Genomic DNA, 20,356 nt, shown 5'->3' on the forward strand with positions numbered 1-20,356 from the left:
GTGTGGTGATAGATATACACAGTGTATTGATTGATTATGTGTGGCGGTAGATATATTATATGTGGCCATAATTATATTATGTGTGGCAGTAGATACATAATATGTGGTGGTATATACATTATGTGTGTGCCAGCAGATGTATTATGTAGACAATGATATAGGTACAATAACACTGAAACAATATATATATAAGGTTTACTCATTTTGAATGTTAGAATCATTGACCGACAGTTAGTATACCATATTTGCTACTTTTATTGAAAAGATACCTGACATGATATTAACATAAAATATTGCATGACATCTTGGAGCGGTTACACTTTAAAAACATTTCTTCTAAATTATTTTATTTCAACCAGGATTGTTTAATTGCTAATTATCTCTTTACATACATATGTATAATACTTTTAATTTCAATGAAGATTACCTTTTCCTTTTCTTCTATTTTCTATCTATCAAAAATCTTGTTTCACTTTTCTGAAGAAAAAAAAAATAACAATGATAGGTGACACATTGAGTCATTTTAAGTTTAAAATCTAAATTAACATAAACAGATTTCTGCACAGAAACGTGGACTATTATCATACTCATATCCACTTTCAAGTTGGAATAAATAGGGCTTTGAGAGATTTACCCAGTGGTGTGAAAAACATAATGTATATATTGAGGTGAAAATATAAACAGTGAGCTGATAGATATTTTGAGTGAGGTGATACATATAAAATGAGTAATTCATTTACAAAGTGAGGTGATTGGTATTTTAGTAAGATGATAGGGTATATTGTGTGCAGATATACATAGAGAATTTTGGGCTAGATATAGAGAGTATTGTGATAGATATAGAGAATGTGGTGATTGATATATAAAGTGAGGTGAAAGGTATGTAAAGTAAGGTGATAGATATCGAGAGTATGTGCATATATATAGATAGTGTGTGGTGATTGATATATAAAGTGAGGTGATTGCTAAAAAAAGTAAGGTGATAGGTGTTTATGATGTGGTCATAAACATAGAGACTATGGGGATAGATATTGAGACTATGGGGATAGATATTGAGACTATGGGGATAGATATTGAGAGTAAGGGGATAGATATAGAGAGTGTGTGGTGATTTATATATAAAGTGAGGTAATTGAGAGAAAAAAAAGTAAGGTGATAGGTGTTTATGATGTGGTCATAAACATAAAAACTGTGGGGATATATATAGAGAGTGTGTGGTGATCGTTAAATAAATTGAGGTGATGGATAAATAAAGAAAGGTGATAGGTGTTTATAATGTGGTCATAAATATAGAGACTGTGGGGATAGATATCCAAAGTATGGGGATAGATATAGAAAGTGTGTGGTGATTGATATATAAAGTGAGGTGATGGATAAATAAAGTAAAGTGATTGGTGTTTGTTATTTGGTCATAAACATAGAGATTGTGGGGATAGATAAAGAGAGTGTGTGGTGATTGATAAATAAAGTGAGGTGATAGGTGTTTATGATGTGGTCATAAACATAGAGACTGTGGGGATATATATAGAAAGTTTGGTGATTGATATATAAAGATTGATAAATAAAGTGAGGTGATAGGTGTTTATTATGTGAAGATATACAGATAGACTTTTGGGGTAGATAAAGGGAGTGAGGATAGATATATAGAGTGTGTGTGTGTGGTGATTGATATATAAAGTGAGGTGATTGATAAATAAAGTAAGATGATAGGTGTTTATTGTGTGGAGATATACAGAGAGACTTTTGGGGCAGATATAGAGTGTTGGGGATATATATATAGAGAGTGTGGTGATTGATACATAAAGTGAGGTGATTGATAAATGAAGTAAGGTGATAGCTGTTTATTATGTGGAGATATACAGAGAGACTTTTGGGGTAGATATAGAGAGTATAAGGATATATATAGAGAGTATGGGGATATATATACAGAGTGTGGTTATTGATATATAAAGAGAGGTGATTGGTAAATAAAGTAAGGGGGTAGCTTTTGTATTATCCTGAGATATACACAGAGACTATTATGATACTATTATGATATATACATAATGTCTGTTGGCATTGGCATGGAGAGTGTAGTGATAGATAATCATATTATGGGGATAGCTATTGAGACTGTAGTGATAGATAATCATAGAATAGGGATAGCTTTTGAGACTGTAGTGATAGATAATCATAGTATGGGGATAGCTATTGAGACTGTAGTGATAGATAATCATAGAATGGGGATACCTATTGAGACTGTAGTGATAGATAATCATAAAATGGGGATAGCTATTGAGACTGTAGTGATAGATAATCATAGTATTGGGATACCTATTGAGACTGTAGTGATAGATAATCATAGTATGGGGGTACCTATTGAGACTGTTGGGATATATATGGAGAGTGTGGTGATGAATACAGCGACTGCAGCAATGGAGGAACATATAAAACACCACACTATATATATTTTTTTCGAGTATCATTTTCTAAAAATACTTTACCATCACTATTGCTGAGTGCTGCTTGGTTGTAAATCATTTAACTATTCTTGTTATTTCATTTAAAATTAGATGTATCCATGTCCTTTCTTCCATTTTCACCAATGACCTCTAAATCCTTGCAAAATGTTGTTTGGTATTTCTGTAAGAAGAACAAAAATATAAATAATGAATTTGAGAATTGCTACATGATAAGTATACAAGCTTATACAAACATATCTCAGTGGACATTGCATATCTCCTTCCACTGTAAATTATACAATGACCAGTATATTTCTCTCACTTATAGAAGATACAACAAGTTATAGTATACAATCTGGTGAAAAATAGATACAGAATGATGATAGATATAATCATTGTGTTACTATAAATATGATAAGATGGTGATAAATAGATATAGATTGGTGATAAGTGTGGACTTAGTTATAGTTGGGTTATGTGTATATACAGTGAGGTAAAGAATACACAGAATAGTATTAAGATATATACAGTGTGATGATATATAAACAAAAGGATGATATATATATATATATATACTGTGTGGTGACATATATATCAATGGTGTTGTGATTGATTTAAACAGTGCAGTTAGTTAAAAGATACATATGTGGAGGGGACACATATATAAAATATGGTGAAAAAATATCAACAGTGAGGTCAATAAAATATTTTCAGGGATGTCATACATATATAAAATGAGGAGATAAATATATAAATTAAGGTGAAAGATATATAAAGTGAGATGATAGATATACAAATTGTAGTGACAGATACACAGTGTGGTGATATATGTATAAAGTGAGGTGATAGATATATATAGTGACATGATGAATATATAAAGTGTAGTGATGGATATATAATGTGTAGTGACAGATGAACAGTGTAGTGATAAATGAGCAGTGTGGTGATAGATGTATAAAGTTTACTGACAGATAAATATAAAGTGAGGTGATTGGTTTATGAAGTGTGGTGATAGATATATAAAGTGAGGTGATAGATATTTAAAGTGTGGTGATGTGTATAAGGTGTGGTGATGTATATATAATGTGTGGTGACAGATATAAAAAGTGTGGTGAAAGATTTATGAAGTGTGGTGACAGATATATAAAGTGTGGTGACATATATATACAGTATGGTGACACATTTATAAAGTTTGGTGATAGATATATAAAGTGTGGTAACAGATAAATACAGTGTGGTGATAAATATATAAAGTCTGGTGACAGATATTTAAGGTGTGGTGACAGAAACATAAAGTGTGGTGATAGATATATAAAGTGTGGTGACAGATATGTAAAGTGTGGGGATAGTTATATAAAGTCTGGTGACAGATATATAGAGTGTAGTGATAGATATATATAGTGAGGTGATTGATATATAAAGTTTGGTGATGGATATGTTAAGTGTGGTGACAGATATATTAAGTGTGGTGCTGGATATATAAAGTCAAGTGACAGGTATATAGAGTGTTGTGACAGATATATAAAGTGATTAGATAGATATAGATATAGTGAGGTGAGTGATATATAGTGTGATCATGGATATGTTAAGTGTAGTGACAGATATTAAAAGTATGGTGACATATATATAAAGTGTGGTGATAGATTTATAAAGTAGTGATAGATATATAGAGTGAGGTGATAGATAAATATATAGTGAGGTTATGGATACATAAAGTGTGGTGATGGATATATATAGTGAGGTGATTGATATATAAAGTGTGATCATGGTTATGTTAAGTGTAGTGACAGATAAAGTATGGTGACAAATATATGAAGTGTGGTGATAGATATATAAAGTCTGGTGACAGATATATAAAGTGTGGTGACATATATAAAATATTGTGACACATATATAAAGTGTGTTCAGATATATAAAGTGTGGTAACAGATAAATAAAGTGTGGTGATAGATATATAAAGTGTGGTAACAGATAAATAAAGTGTGGGGATAGATATATAAAGTCTGGTGACAGATATGTAAGGTGTGGTGACAGATACATAAAGTGTGGGGATAGATATATAAATGCTGGTGACAGATATATATTGTGAGGTGATTGATATATAAAGTGTGATGATGGATATGTTAAGTGTGGTGACAGATATATAAAGTGTGGTGATAGATATATATTGTGAGGTGATTGATATATAAAGTGTGATGATGGATATGTTAAGTGTGGTGACAGATATATAGAGTGTAGTGATAGATATATAAAGTGGTGTGATATATATATATTGTGAGGTGATTGATATATAAAGTGTGATGATGGATATGTTTAGTGTGGTGACAGATATATAAAGTGTGGTGATAGATATATAAAGTATGGTGACAGATATATAGAGTGTTGTGACAGATATATAAATTGAGTAGATAAATATAGATCTAGTGAGGTGAGTGATATATAAAGTGTGATCATGGATATGTTAAGTGTAGTGACAGATATTAAAAGTATGGTGACATATATATAAAGTGTGGTGATAGATATATAAAGTAGCGATAGATATATAAAGTGAGGTGATAGATATACATGTAGTGAGGTGATGGATATATTAAGTGTGGTGATGGATATATATAGTGAGGTGATTGATATATAAAGTCTAGTGACAGATAAATAAAGTAGTGATAGATATATAAAGTGTGGTGACAGATATATAAGGTGTGGTGACAGATATATAAAGTGGGGTGATAGATATATAGTGACATGATGGATATATAAAGTGTGGTGATGGATATGTTAAGTATAATGATAGATATATAAAGTGTGATGACAGATATATAAAGTATGGTGACAGATATATAAAGTGTGGTGACAGATATATAAAGTATAGTGATAGATATATAAAGTCTAGTGACGCATATATAAAGTGTGGTGATAGATATATAAAGTGTGGTGACAGATATATAAAGTATGGTGATAGATATATAAAGTGTGGTGATAGATATATAAAGTCTGGTGACAGATATATAAAGTAGTGATAGATGTATAAAGTGTGGTGATGGATATGTCAAGTGTAATGACAGATATGTCAAGTGTAATGACAGATATATAAAGTGTGGTGATAGATATACAAAGTGTGGTGACAGATATACAAAATGTGGTGACAGATAAATAAAGTGTGGTGACAGAGTCTGGTGACAGATATATAAAGTCCGGTGACAGATATATAAAGTCCGGTGACAGATATATAAAGTGTGGTGACAAATATATAAAGTTTGGTGACAGATATAAAAAGTGTGGTGACAGATATATAAAGTGTGGTGACAAATATATAAAGTGTGGTGACAGATATAAAAAGTGTGGTGACAGATATATAAAGTGGAGTGACAGATATATAAAGTCTGGTGACAGATATATAAAGCGTGGTGACAGATATATAAAGTATGGTGACAGATATATAAAGTCTGGTGAAATATATGATAAAGCGTATAAAACATGGCAAAATCTGTATCACATGCCGCATCACCCTGGACCAATACCATAAAGTGATATAAGAGATAAATCAAGTGAGGTCCTAGATATATAGCAATTATCTATCATATTGAATACACCTTAATTATTGGTAACCCCGGCTGACCCGACTGCATAGAACTTTTGACGAATACAACAATCATGACAATAATTTTTCTTTTGTGACCTCAGATATTTTTTTTTACTTCAAAATTTTACTACAACCTGTGTGATATCCAGTAATGGCGGACACATAGTGATAAGGTGCAGTGGCGGATCCAAGGGAGGGTTCAGGGGGGTTGGATCCCCCCTTTTTTTTTTACGATCAATGCATTGGAATGGGGATATATATAGTTGGACCCCCCCTTTTTTTAAATGGCTGGATTTGCCCCTGATAAGGTGTATGAAAAATTACCATCAACATCAAACCACTCTCGTTTTACAAGATTTGTTACATTTTCACCAGGTTTCAAGTTTAAGTCCTAACACAAATCTATCTCCACATAGAAGATTTTTTTCATAAAATGAAAGTAGAAATTACCGGATCCGCCCAGTTCCGGTCGCGCATGCGCACAAATACGAGGTTACAGTCCGGGTTACAATATCAGTAACCTTGTATATTATATACCTCAACATATGCCAGATTTTATGTCCTGGCAATTAAGGAAAAGAAAAAAATAAATATCTTCTTTGCACATCAACTGCAAAAGAAGTAGAAAGCTTAGGGTCATATTTTAAACAGGCATTAGAACTGAGGACAGGGGACTCTTGCCTGATTTATTTATAAAATATATTTATATATCATATAGATATATAGATTGTTTTGTGCTTTTTTTGTTTTTATGGTTTTGTTTGTTAAGTGTATTTTGTGTATGTTTATATTATTTGTCACAAACTTATTGTTCAGAGTTTATATGACAATAAATAAATATGTGAGTATACTGGAGATTACACTAATATACCGAAAAGACTATGAACCGTTACAGACCGTAATTTAAAATCATAGAACATGATCATTATTTCATATTCTATGCTAATTTATATTAAATGTATGATACGATCTGAAAAGGTTGTTGATTATATCAAAATTATCCGGAAACAAACGTTTAATATCTATAAAAAGCCAAATTACATTATAGAGTGTTTGCTCTCTATCATAAGTAGCGGCATATTTTAAGCGAGGCCTTTTTTTTTTATGTCAAATGATGGATGATAAGCACCTGTAGGCAAATGTTTCTATCTACGGAAAGGTCGACTATCCATATAAACAGAAGCACTAGAAGTGCTTGTGGTAATAAGGTATGCATTTCTTGATATTAAAAATGATCTATTGAAAAGGCTGGCCGGTGTATAGTATCCAGATACATTTTCTCTGATATATCTTCGTGAGAAAAGTCTAGAAATCTGTATAGACGATTAATTAACTCTATTTCTTGAATAACACACACAATTACACAGAATTAATTGAATACTGGTATTGGTGTTGTTTATTTACGTACCTGTTAATAATTAAAAAAAAGAAGAAAACTTAATTTTTCAGGGAAGAGAAACAGTACAAAGAGGAATAACTCCATTTGTTTACCTTAACTTGTGTCTCTTTTTTTCTTATCTCTTTTGGATTTTTTTTTTTTTTGTTAGATGGGTCATTTTCAAAAAATGTCGAATTTTCAGTACACCCATGCTAAAATTTTTATTTCTAATGGAAATTTCAGTTGTAATGGTTTAAATGAAAGCTTGTCGGATTTGTGATTCAAAACATTAATAATAAACACATCTTACATCTATTTTGATAAGATGAAACTGTATTTAAGTCCGATTTTGGGGGTATTTGTGTGCGTACATTGTCAGAAAAACACATTTCAAATGATTTTTTTCCGATTTTCTGATCGCCTTGATATCTGCAAAAGGGACTTTTTAAGAACGTTAATTATAATTCTAACGAAAAATCGTAGCTTCTTTATCATTGTATCTAACAGATTATCTACAAACTAAATTCAATCAGCGTACAGGAGGTTCATGTCTATCCTGTTACCGCTACTTAAATCAGTCGTTAAATTATTCTCCCTATGAATATTGAATCAGTCTGCGTTGATTTCCAAAATGCCTCTTGAACGACAGTGTAGAGAAAAGAAATTTCAAGACATTTAGTGAAAAAAATAGAGCGTACTTTTTTTCATGTCTATGCTGTTACCAACCATTTTGATTAATTACACTAACAGTGTGGTTGTAAAAAGTGCAATAACGTGTTGGAAACCAAATTCACAATAGAAAACCATAATCACTTCACCAAAGGGAGTAGTTATTTCACAACAGCAATCAAAAACGAAGAAATTTGTCTATCCTGTTATGTCTATCCTGTTACTATGATTGCTATGGTTACAGTAACAAGATAGACAATTATAGACAAAAACGTCGTTAAATTTTTCATCTTAACATGTAGGTGGAAAACGAATGAAATATTTCATTGTTTGAACTCATCTTAAGGTTATAACGTCTTAATCTTCCCAATTAAGCATATGCAGGTGCAATACTGATATCGGTAACAGGATAGACAAAAAGGTAACAGGATAGACTTTTATATAGTGATATATCAGAAACGTACGTTCCTGTTACCAACGAAATAAAGAGAAAAGTAAATTAACTTATGAGGGATTTACTTGATGTTGGGTTTATTTGAAAGGGTGAAAAAAGGCCGAACAATTTAAATTGCTATCTTAGACTTGCATTACTGGTGGTAATTTTTACAACCTTTGAAAACCAATTTTTAGAGCCATTTTTCAGTACAACCTAGAAAATTGGCAAATAATCTATTATTTTACAGAATGAATATATATAGAAGTTTATTCTCTTGAAAGCCATCTAATTGGTAACGTAAAACAAGCTTAACATTTTATCTAAACCTTTTCTTAATAACCCAAAATTTCTTTTGAAAATGATAACAGGATAGACAAAATATTGTACCACCGATCAAAAAATGTTTCAAGATATTCTTGTATGACATCATTAAGATTGCATCTTTTAATATGTTGTTCTTAAAGTACTGTTGTTTTGATTTGCTTATGTAGTGGGTTGTTTGAATAAGTAACTTTTAATAAATTTTCAATTTCAAAATTCGACATTTTTTGAAAATGACCCATATACAGAGTAAAAAAATGTTTTAAAATATAAATTTTGATTTGGCACTATCAAGATCAAAAGTTTTAATGCTTCGGTTAATGTTCGGTCATAAAAAGTTCGCGAAATTAGTAAACTGCTGAATTTGTTAATAAAACATGGAATAAAAAAAGCACAAAGCATAATCAGTCCATTCCAGAAGGCTTTATTGTTGATGTGTTTTTATTTATATATTGTAATCTAATTTATTTTATTGGAAGAGGGACAGAGAAAAATGCACGATTTTGAATAATTAACTGACAAAGTTCCCCAAGAAATAACCATGATAGTTAATAAAACTAGAAACAGTTTTTTGTTTTTGTTTTTGTCAAAGGTGTCCGATGATATTGAATCCATACGATATTTATGTTAAAAGTTCACAAAGACCGGCAATGTTTTGAATTAATACTAGGCAACGGATAATGCGCGCTGAGACGGGGACACTGTACATAGCCCTAAAGCCTACTCTCAGTGGGATGGAAATATAACGATTTTTCGCACCCATTACACAATTGTATGCTTCAATTTTATAGAATCAAAGTTAAAATAAAATGTTTTTTTTAACGTAAATGAAATAGGGAAATAAATTCATACTTAAACCACTATGTATCATTATAGTGAACTACAAATGTCTATTAGTTTCTACCAACACACACTTATAACAAGGTTGGATATTTCATTTTGAGATATCATAATACCTTGCTGTTAAGAGATACTGTGTGACTTGAGCATAATTAGATTTTCAATGATATCCTTTTATATAAAGATAAGAAGATGTGGTATATTTTTAATGTTTTTTTTCTCATTTCGGTGTATGTATGCATGCTGGTCGTTAGTTTATTTGGTTTTAAAGTGAAACGATATTCCATTTTAAAAGTCATTTACTACAAGTCATAAAATTATGACGTAAAACGGTTCCGTCCTACTAATCAACAAAGAACAGGTCTGACAGTGGAAAAAAATAAAATAGTATCTTAATAGTATTTTAATAGTACAGGTAAGAATGTGTATTTTTTAGAATTTCATATCACTTTAAATTTACAATATATATTATATTTCTAAACTTTCCAAATTTTTTCATCAACACGAATAAAGTGATTTTTTAGCAAAGATACACAACTTTACACGATTACTTTTATTGAAATGAATTTAATTGATTGAATATAATAATAATATATCATATAAAGGCTGAATTCACACACGATATACGGTATATTGAGAAAAGTAAACATACTTTATAGGGATGAATGGACTGACAAGTTTTCGTTAACTTTTGTTGTGTTTTTAAAAATACATTTAATTTCATTCGATCTTCTTCTTTCTTCTACTTTTTCGTTTCTACGACCATCCAACATTTGTGATATTGTTTATAATTATTATCGGGCCAAACATGTGTTTTGATGAAACAAATAAAAAAACATTTTTTTTAAAATAACATGCAGGAGCTTATAAAAACAAAGTATTGTTCACTTCTAAGAAATTATTAAAAAAGGTAAAGCCTTTTTCAATGTGAACACCGAAGTTAGAAATAATAAAAACAAAATAAAAACAAACACAAACACATATCTAATAAGATAAATTAATAATAGAAACCCGGCTTAAAAACTTAAACGTCAGTCCCGTGTTTTGTCTACAACAGACTCATCATTTATGTTAAATGACGCTCGAATAAAAAGGTAAAATCGCCTTATAAAGTACGAAGATAAAGAGCATCAAAGACCCAAAAAATTGGACAGGTTTTGCTAACTAAATCTACGGTTAGAATAAGTTATCCGCACTTTTACCTTATTTTTGTTTATATGTTACGAGCATTATCTTGAAACACTGGCAAATAGCATTTAACATCTTTACCGGATACTTGAATTTTCTAAATATTATGGTCTCGTATGATTTTTTTCATCCTATTTTTTTCAAGAAAAAACAAATAGAACAGTTCTGAAAGTTGTCATCGGACTTAATAGCATTATACAATACCATGTGATGTAGGTTCAGATTCATAACTGATTTACTTCCGGTTAATCGAATACTTAAATATTATTCCAACTCGTACAACCCATTTATGAAATTTTTGACACGCTTTTCATATAAAATACAAACATTAGCTTCCTGATTTTTTTGTATCTAGCTCTACGTGAACATCCTTTTCCGAGTAATGGGTTTTTAGATTTATATCTCTTCAATTTTCTGATAACTAAAACTAAATGTGGGTGTATCATTAGTTGGCAAAATCTCACAGTTCTACTATTTTTTATATAATTCATTTTTACATACACAGAAATATTCCACATCTATTTTTCCTTTTGTCTTGTGAATTTATTTAGAATTCATTGCCATATACTTACAATTGATTTGCAGACTCTCAGTCAAAAATGTTGGACGGAGCACCAAGCCAAAGTCAAAACAAAAGTAGCATTGAAGACCAACTTAATGAATTAGACGCTGATAAATCCAAAACACTGTTAAAACCAAACCAACAAAATAGACCATTAATTCCAAACAATTTTATCAGTGATTTTGCGTTGAAGTTTTATGGTATGAATGTTTTGAAATTTGAGGAATTAAATAGTTTCAATGACAGGAACTATCATATCACCGTAGACCCTGTTATAACAAATGCCTATATTAAAGATTTCAACAAAACAGGCTATGTTCTGAAGGTTCTGAACTTGGAAGATTCCAAGACACCAGGTTTGATAGGTAATAAAAATATTAACATTTACATTTAAGGTGTATACATTAATATTTTATCATCTTGCTGGTCTACGCTGTAAAATACATAGTCTTAATTTTGTACCAACCGCCTTCAAACATCAATTCCTGGATGTAAGTCAAGATATGATGCAAGTAAATTATTTTAATTGGACTGTACATTTTTAAATGGTAATTGATAAATCTTTTACTTTCAGCTATAAAGACACCGAAATGACAAATGTAAAACGATTCATGTCTGTGTATTAAAATAAATATGAACGTTTTGTACACTCGTTAATGTATCATTTCGGGAATTATCATTCCAAAATAACAGGGTTTCATATTGATTTTGTAATCGTTTTCTAGTTTATTAAATTATTTATTCCAATATATATATATGATCATTATAGTTATGCGTATTTTGTTTTATTACCACAACCTCAGTGTTGATAATAGCCTCGATCATTGTAGATGAACAAGACGTCCTTAACAAAAATACAGAGAAAAAGGAACAACACAATTCACCGACTGTGCAAGACCTTCATGGGAAATAAAGGTCATAACCACCCAACCCACCCCACGTCATTATATTTTGCATGGGACAAATAAACACGATATAAAAGTTGAACAATACGAAATATGATGTATAATAATTCTCATTATTACAGAAGCACAGCATGCAATCTTAAAACATCTGCGGATGAAGAAATTTCCTGGGCAGGAATTTGTACAGAATGTTGAAGGGAAAATGTGGTCACTACAAGGAGTAACTAAGGAATCTAAAGGTAACCTTAGATATAACCTTATAAAAGACAATAAGTAATAAAAAATCGTAACAGAATATTGTATTTGTTTAAAAGGAGCAATAACTGTCTTAGCTTGTTCACCGATTTGACTTAAATTCTCATATTTGATTTAAAGCATACTAAAACATAAATCTAATCTATAAAGAACCTAACACAATTAATATTCAATTTACACGAACATGTATCACCATTTCGTGTGTATTTACTTAGGTTGAGATTTCATCTAATCAATTATCGAGGAGACCTCCGAAGACTACCGACGGTCATATGTCCCGACATAAACATACATAAAAATGTAAATAAAAAGCGAACTCGTGCAATTTAATTTTTCTATGTCTGTTTGATATTATATTGTTAACAAAAATATTTGAAAATATGTTTATAATCGTTTTTACCTGTATAAGATTGAGTTTGTGTAAATCGAACCAGTCATATCAAATGGTTTACTCTTGTTTTACCTCAAATGTTGACAGTATTTGTATTTTTATCCATCTGATGAGTTAAGCCTTTATCAACTAATTTTTATAGTTCGTTCTGATGTTGTACTGTTATACCACTGTCCCAGGTTAGGGGAGGGTTCGTATTCCGCTAACACTGTGACATTCTGAATGTATGTGTCTGTCCGAAGTCAGGAGCCTGTAATTCAGTGGTTGTCGTTTGTTTATGTGTTATGTATTTGTTTTTCGTTATTTTTTTTTGTACATAAATTAGGCCGTTAGTTTTCTCGTCTGAATTGTTTTACATTGTCATTTCGGGGCCTTTTATAGCTTACTATGTGGTATGGGCTTTGCTTATTGTTGAAGGCCGTACGTTGATCTATAGCTGTTCATTTATGTGTCATGTGGTCACTTGTGGAAAGTTGTCTCATTGGCAATCAAACCGCATCTTCCTTTTTAATATTCTTTTCTCAATAAACGTAACCCATCTCTTGCCTAGGGATTTAATTTAAGCTCACAAAAATACCGATTTAATGAGGTCGAATTATTCACTTGTAAGTGAATAATTTATCAGCGATGTATCTTTTCATTCTAATAAAACTGAACCAAACTGACTGCTAAAAGCGACTTATTAAATCACTACTTTCTTTTCATCAATGATTGAACAAAAACAAATAATGTTTTTAATCTCACAGCTAATGCCCTTTTTATTTTGGGGGGGGGGGGGATATGTGTTATCTACACACCCTTTTGTGCAATATTAAACATGTTTGTGAGCGCTCAAACGTCCCCTTATCTAGGACAGTGATGATTCAGCACAACATAAGAACAAAGTACTGCTACAAGACCCGTTCATTATTTGTATTCAAACATTCGTTTTCTTATATTAGTATCGTGTTAAAAGGTATAGAACACTTAATAATGTTGGTGCATCCGATGCGCTTTTCCGGATCTACCTTCATCCGAAAAGCAAAACCCCAAGTTTTCAAAACCAAAGATATACATTATGAATTAAATTACAAAAAGGATCAACAAATATTTTTATTTCTCACAACCACATTGTTTTATAGAAGTTGACGGCCCATACATTTTCTATATGTTGAAATACATGGAAGGAGATATAGCTATTTCTAAGCCATATGTTCCAGCAACATTATTCAACATAGGGAAGTTTGTTGGTAGATTACAAGTTGCTCTAGAGGTATGAACGATACTAAATATAACTACATGTACGATACTAAATATAACTACAAGTACGATACCAAATATAACTACATGTACGATACTAAATATAACTACATGTACGATACTAAATATGACTACATGTACGATACTAAATATAACTATCGGTACATGTACGATACTAAATATAACTACAAGTACGATACTAAATATAACTACATGTACGATGTGTTTCCAGAAAAAAAGCAGAAATATAGCATAGTAAAACACAGCTCTAAACATAAACTTAATGTATGAGTCGGTTGACAATTCGGGGTATGCTGATTTGCTGGTAAATCTGATTTATGGACATCATCCACATTTACAATTTCGCTATCTTTTATGGTTTCTGCAAAATAAAATGGAAAAAGCATCTTTCAAAGACAATAGCTCCTGTAATTATGATGTCAATTTACAAGTTAGGTCATGATGTTTACTTGTAAATCTTCTTTGCTTAACATTTTTGTTATTTCTGTTTCTATCTATTATGTGTTTTTGTAAAAATTGTAAAACATTGCCAAGAGTAATAAGTTTTTTACGAGTTAAACTGATTATTTTACCATGTTGGCTTATTTGTAGATCTTCTGTTGCTTAACAATTTTGCTTTTACAATTGCTGTTGATGATTTCTTCAATGCGATTTAACAAAAACAAAACTCCTCATTTGATATATATTACTTTGTTAAGAAGATGGCATCTATTTTTATGCTTCATTAAACTGAAAACTGCACTTCAGGAAAGAATGGGAAATGGATGGACATATAACAGAAAAATAATGTATGAAAATATTTAAAGCTATTTAAGTAAATTTAATTATTTATTTTTCAGGATTTTGATGATGCTTTTCTAAGAGAAAGAAATTTCCAATGGAATTTAGCAGAATGTCCCCGAATTTTAGATTTCGTGTTTGCTTTGAAAAGCAAGAAAGATGCACAACTTGTAAATGTTATCATAAAAGAATTTATTGAAGAAGTGAAACCAGTGTTGTGTCAGTTAAGGAAAGGTAAAATGATTTTAAGTATTCGCTACTATGTTTCAAAATATGAAATTATGGAAAGATAGTAGTGGTTACCAGGTTGTTTTTAAGGCACAACATAGATAAAAACAGAGGATTCCGAATATCTGGCAAAAATTCAAAACCAACATCTATTAACTCCATCAGAGTTTTTCTTTCATACATTGACACGTAACAGTTACGATGATGATATTAATGTACCCGAAAAATAGGAAAAGAACTGTAACGTCCCTAGACTTTATAACTTCTCCATTCTGACAAAGAAACAATCGAAAATGATTTTAGGTATTCGCTACTCTGTTTCAAAATATGAAATTATGGAAAGATAGTAGTGGTTACCAGGGTTTTTTTTAAAGGCACAACATAGATAAAAACAGAGAATTCCGAATATCTGGCAAAAATTCAAAACCAACATCTATTAACTCCATCAGAGTTTTTCTTTCATACATTGACACGTAACAGTAACGATGATGATATTAATGTACCCCAAAAAAAGGGAAAAGGACCTTTTTAATGTATTGTAACGTCCCTAGACTTTATTGCTTCTCCATTCTGATAAAAAAAAAAAAAAAAAAAAAAAAAAACAATCGAAAATCAAAGAAATAGACCAGAATCAGTTAACTTTAAAAATATTTAAATCAATTTATCTTCTTAACGCCCATTGCATAGCATTTCCATGTTTTTATGGTTATCTCTAAACGTTACAATATACTTAATCGAATGTATTATTTCTAATTATTTGGCGTATATCATATATACTTCAGTAAAATATCATTTTTCCTATAAAAGCTCTAAATGTTAGATGAACTCATTATCAATACCAGACTTACCATTTTGACCCTCATTTCGTCTACAAAAAAATGCAGTTAAATCAAACACGATAAAAAAAGCTTAAAACAATTTGAAGTTGAGCAACATTGATTATTCAACATTTTGAAAGGTTTTGCCAAATACATCTATAATTATCTATATCTGATACAGAAAAAAGTATTTTTTTATATTCAAGTTTTGTGAACAGTTTATTTATGACCATTATAGAATACAACGAAATGGGTTTTTATCTTACATTTATAAAAACAGGTACATGCACGAAATAATCGCGTATAATTACTATAAAGACGTTCGCACAAAGTTATGCGGAAGCCAAAAATGAACAGGGATTTCCTGTTTTAACTATCCAAATGTGTCATTTAACCATCTATGTCACCTGACGTCGAAATTGTCAGATCTTGCAGAAGTGTATAGATTTAGAAAAAAGAAAAATAACAAAAAATACTGATAGCCAAGGAAAATTCGAAACGGAAATTATCGTAAAAAAGATAATATCAAAAGTTCAAACTTAAAAGCATAGAGAACTGTTATAATCTTGACATATGGCACAGGTATTTCTATATGTATTAAACCTGGTTTTTAAAGGTAGCTTAACTCTCACTTGTATGCCAATCGCATTAAAAGTCCATTATACTGATAGCAATGTGCGAGCAAAAAGAACGGACAATATAGGTTACATTAATGAAAGAACGAATAAATAAAACTCAAAGGACTTACTTTTTGCATTGAATTAAAATATATTTTGTCGTTTTTTAGTACTTATTCACGGTGACCTTAATGAAAGTAACATTCTGCTCAAAGAGGGCTGTGATCAATCCAGCGTTCCACAGGAAACACGACATTGCGATGTTATTGGTATAATTGACTTCTTGGACATGAATAACAGTTACACAATAGCTGATTTAGCAATTTTGATAGCACACATGTCTACGGAGTGTAAATGTATGGACCCACTAGATTCAGGAGGGCACATCATAGCAGGATATCTAACAGAAAGAAAACTTACAGCTTCAGAAATAGATATCCTGAGGACATTAATCTGTTGTAGAATATCAAATGTTGTAGTTATGTCAGGGTATACTCTCACAATGGACCCTGGTAACAAATACATATTATCTTACATGGAAAGGTATAAACCTCTTCTTTGGAAATACTGGAACACATCAAAAGCTGAACTGTATGAACGATGGAAGACAATCCTTAGAGAATACGGCATGAATCATTTATACAAGGTTAAAAAATAGTAATGAAAGCATTTAACTTGAATTTGGTTAGCTGCGATTTAGACAAGCATGAACCTGTGTTTTCTATTTGTTTCCAACATAAAAATAGAATGATATTTCTCTTTTACCACTTACTTTGGTTCAATGCTATCAAACTAAACTCAATGACATCGCTGTTGCATAATTTGCTTCAAGTCATTAATTCAATCTCACTTGAATCCGTATTAATGTAACCTACAATTTTACCTTTGTTGCAAATGGATTGCGCATGCGCTCAACATGTTCAAGGATTACATTTGTACTACGAATGTCAGCGGAAAAAAGTGAAACTAGGATAGTCAGTTACAGGCAGCTGATTTCGTTGAGCGATTTTACCCGATAAAATCGTTCCTATAAATGAGATGCGACAGATACCAAAGAGACAGCCAAACTCATAGATCGAAAATAAACTGACAACGCAATGGTTAAAAAAGAAAAAATACAAACGGACAAATAATAGTACACAAAATACAACATAGAAAACAAAGGACTAAGCAATACGAACCCAACAAAAAACTGGGGTGATCTCAAGTGCTCCGGAAGGGTAAACAAATCCTGCTCCATATGTTACAGCCGTCGTGTTGCTCATGTGATCGCAATCCCGATTTAATAATAGTCTAGTACAGTTGGTCACATTCGTGAAAAGGAAACGGGATTGTAGTTACGACATTTTTTTTCCGTTACAAATTTTATTTATTACACTATTAGATGCTACTTTATGATATGGAACAAAAGCAACAAAAAAAATCAATTCGTTATGGCCCAAGATGACTTTTAAAAATCTTTATATCATTGAAAAAGCTCTAAATCATAGCCTTAAACACGCATGCCTTGTAAAGGAGAAGCAGAGAATACCAAAGAGACATAAAAACTCATAAGTGTCAACAAAGCCATGGCAAAAAAAGACAAAGACAAACAACAGTTATAATATAAAAAATCCAGATGCTCCCCAAGTATGGACGCAACATTTAAGCTTGATACAGCTCTGAATTTGGATTGTGATTAAATAGTTGACACAACATAGGTTTCTGACAAAGAATGCATGTGGTCTAAGAACTTAAACTTAAAAACTTAAAAATTTTAGATTGGACATTTACCTATTATGGTCCAATATCCAAAATCTAAATACATGGTTAGATTCAGCATATCATAGAACCCCAAAAATTCAATTTTTGATGAAATCAAGTAATGTTCAATTTTAGACCCTTTAAACCTCAATGTCGACCAATTTGATAACATGGCCTAATTATTAAAAATCTAAATACATGGTTAAATTCAGCATATTGAAGAACCCAATATATTCAATTGTTGTTGAAATCAAACAAAGTTTAATTTTGGACCCCGATTTGGACCAACTTGAAAACTGGGACCATAATCAAAAATCTAAGTACATGTTTTGATTTAGCATATCAAAGAACCCCAAAAATTCAATTTTTGTTAAAATCAAACTAAGTTTAATTTTGGACCCTTTGGACCTTAATGTAGACCAATTTGAAAACATTATCGGTCGTCCCACTGTCTATATCACTCTGTTCAGCTCTTAATATTATTCCGTATCATGTCTTTGTGACGTCAAATACGTTGACAATTAATAACTTTGACCCGGACATATCAGCGACGTCATAATGTTTGAACCGACGTTAATAACTTTGACCCGAACTTATCAAGTCATCTTTTGTGTGCTGGTGAAACAAAGAAAACACTTCTGAAACACGCAAATATAGCCCGATAAATCGATTATCGGTTAGATTTGGCATATCAAAAAAAAAAACCAATAATTCATTTTTTGATGAAATCAAACAAAGTTTAATTTTGGACACTTTTGGCCCCTAATTCCTAAACTGTTGGGTTCAATACTCCCAAATTCAACCCCAACCCTCTTTTTGTGGTCATAAACCTTGTGTAAAAATTTCATAGAGTTCTATTCACTTTTACTAAAGTTATTGTGCAAAAACCAAGAAAAATGCTTATTTGGGACCTTTTTTTGCACCTAATTCCTAAACTGTTGGGACCAAAACTCCCAAAATCAATCACAACCTTTCTTTTGTGAGCATAAACCTTATGTTAAAATTTCATAAGTTTTTGTTTACTTATAATAAAGTTATTGGGCAAAAACCAAGAAAAATGCTTATTTGGGACCTTTTTTGCCCCTTATTCCTAATCTGTTTGAACCAAAACTCCCAAAAATCAATCCGACCTTCCTTTTATGGTCATAAACCTTGTGTTTAAATTTCATAGATTTCTATTAACTTTTACTAAAGTAATAGTGCGAAAACCAAATGTCTTCGGACGACGCCAACGTCATACCAATATACGACCAACACATTTTCAATTTTTGCGGTCGTATAAAAACACGACATAGAAAACTTAACATTAAGCAAGACAAACCCTACCAAAAAAAAACAGGGGTGATCTCAGGTGCCCCGGAAAGGTTAGTAGATCATGCTACTATAAGGTATCAGTCGTATTGCTCATGTAAGTACACAACCGGTGATAAATCTAGATCGGTAGGTCACATTCGTGGAACAGGAGAACGGGCCTGTGGTTACGACGACTAGAAATATATCCGCTGATGGAATTTGATACAAAGAAATGGAAAGTCCACATTGGGAGCCTGAAACCATTTCTTTTGTTGTAAAGTATTGTTGCAAACCCACCCGCAATTTTACTAATGTGTACTATCGTTTGTCTGTTTGTCTTTTTCATTTTTAGCCATGGCGTTGTCAGTTTGTTTTAGATTTCTGATTTTGACTGTCCCTTTGGTATCTTTCGTCCCTCTTTTTTTTTTTTTTTTATCTCTAGATGTAAGTCAAAATATAATGCAGACTTAACCTTATCTGTAGGGGTGAGCAGCTGAGACATCAGATTCCCCCTTTTCATATATGTGACCCGCCATGACATTTTCAGGATTATGGAGGTAGAACGTCATTGTTAGAAAAATTATAAACATGATAAATATCGAGATTCAATGAAATACGTATTTGTGAAGAAGAGATAAACACTTTCCTTGGCTT

At 31.3% G+C, this 20,356-nt stretch overlaps 1 protein-coding gene and 1 long non-coding RNA gene across 2 annotated transcripts; one reads left to right on the forward strand and one right to left on the reverse strand.

Annotated features, from left to right (window-relative positions):
* Positions 1 to 424: 424 nt before the first annotated feature.
* Positions 425 to 6,396, reverse strand: LOC139518420 (uncharacterized). The gene is made up of 3 exons (XR_011663341.1): positions 6,343 to 6,396; positions 2,484 to 2,622; positions 425 to 477 (listed from the first exon to the last, which is right to left on the reverse strand). It is a non-coding gene; the product is annotated as an uncharacterized lncRNA (long non-coding RNA).
* A 3,569-nt stretch (positions 6,397 to 9,965) lies between these two features.
* Positions 9,966 to 17,419, forward strand: LOC139519478 (hydroxylysine kinase-like). Its single transcript, XM_071311587.1, has 6 exons — positions 9,966 to 10,077; positions 11,436 to 11,777; positions 12,440 to 12,556; positions 14,085 to 14,215; positions 15,063 to 15,237; positions 16,837 to 17,419. The coding sequence occupies exons 2-6, from the start codon at positions 11,450 to 11,452 to the stop codon at positions 17,322 to 17,324; spliced, it is 1,239 nt and encodes a 412-aa protein (XP_071167688.1). The 5' UTR covers positions 9,966 to 10,077; positions 11,436 to 11,449; the 3' UTR covers positions 17,325 to 17,419.
* The last annotated feature ends 2,937 nt before the right edge of the window (positions 17,420 to 20,356 follow it).

This window comes from Mytilus edulis, chromosome 4 (genome assembly GCF_963676685.1).
Source record: "Mytilus edulis chromosome 4, xbMytEdul2.2, whole genome shotgun sequence".
In the NCBI taxonomy this organism is placed as follows: Eukaryota; Metazoa; Mollusca; class Bivalvia; order Mytilida; family Mytilidae; genus Mytilus; species Mytilus edulis.

Excerpts from the sequence above, each read along its gene's own strand:
- LOC139519478 (XM_071311587.1), top strand. The coding sequence starts at position 11,450 with ATGTTGGACGGAGCACCAAGCCAAAGTCAAAACAAAAGTAGCATTGAA. Across the intron at positions 11,778-12,439 it reads CAAGACACCAGGTTTGATAG|AAGCACAGCATGCAATCTTA; the intron begins GTAATAAAAATA and ends TCATTATTACAG. Across the intron at positions 12,557-14,084 it reads AGTAACTAAGGAATCTAAAG|AAGTTGACGGCCCATACATT; the intron begins GTAACCTTAGAT and ends ATTGTTTTATAG.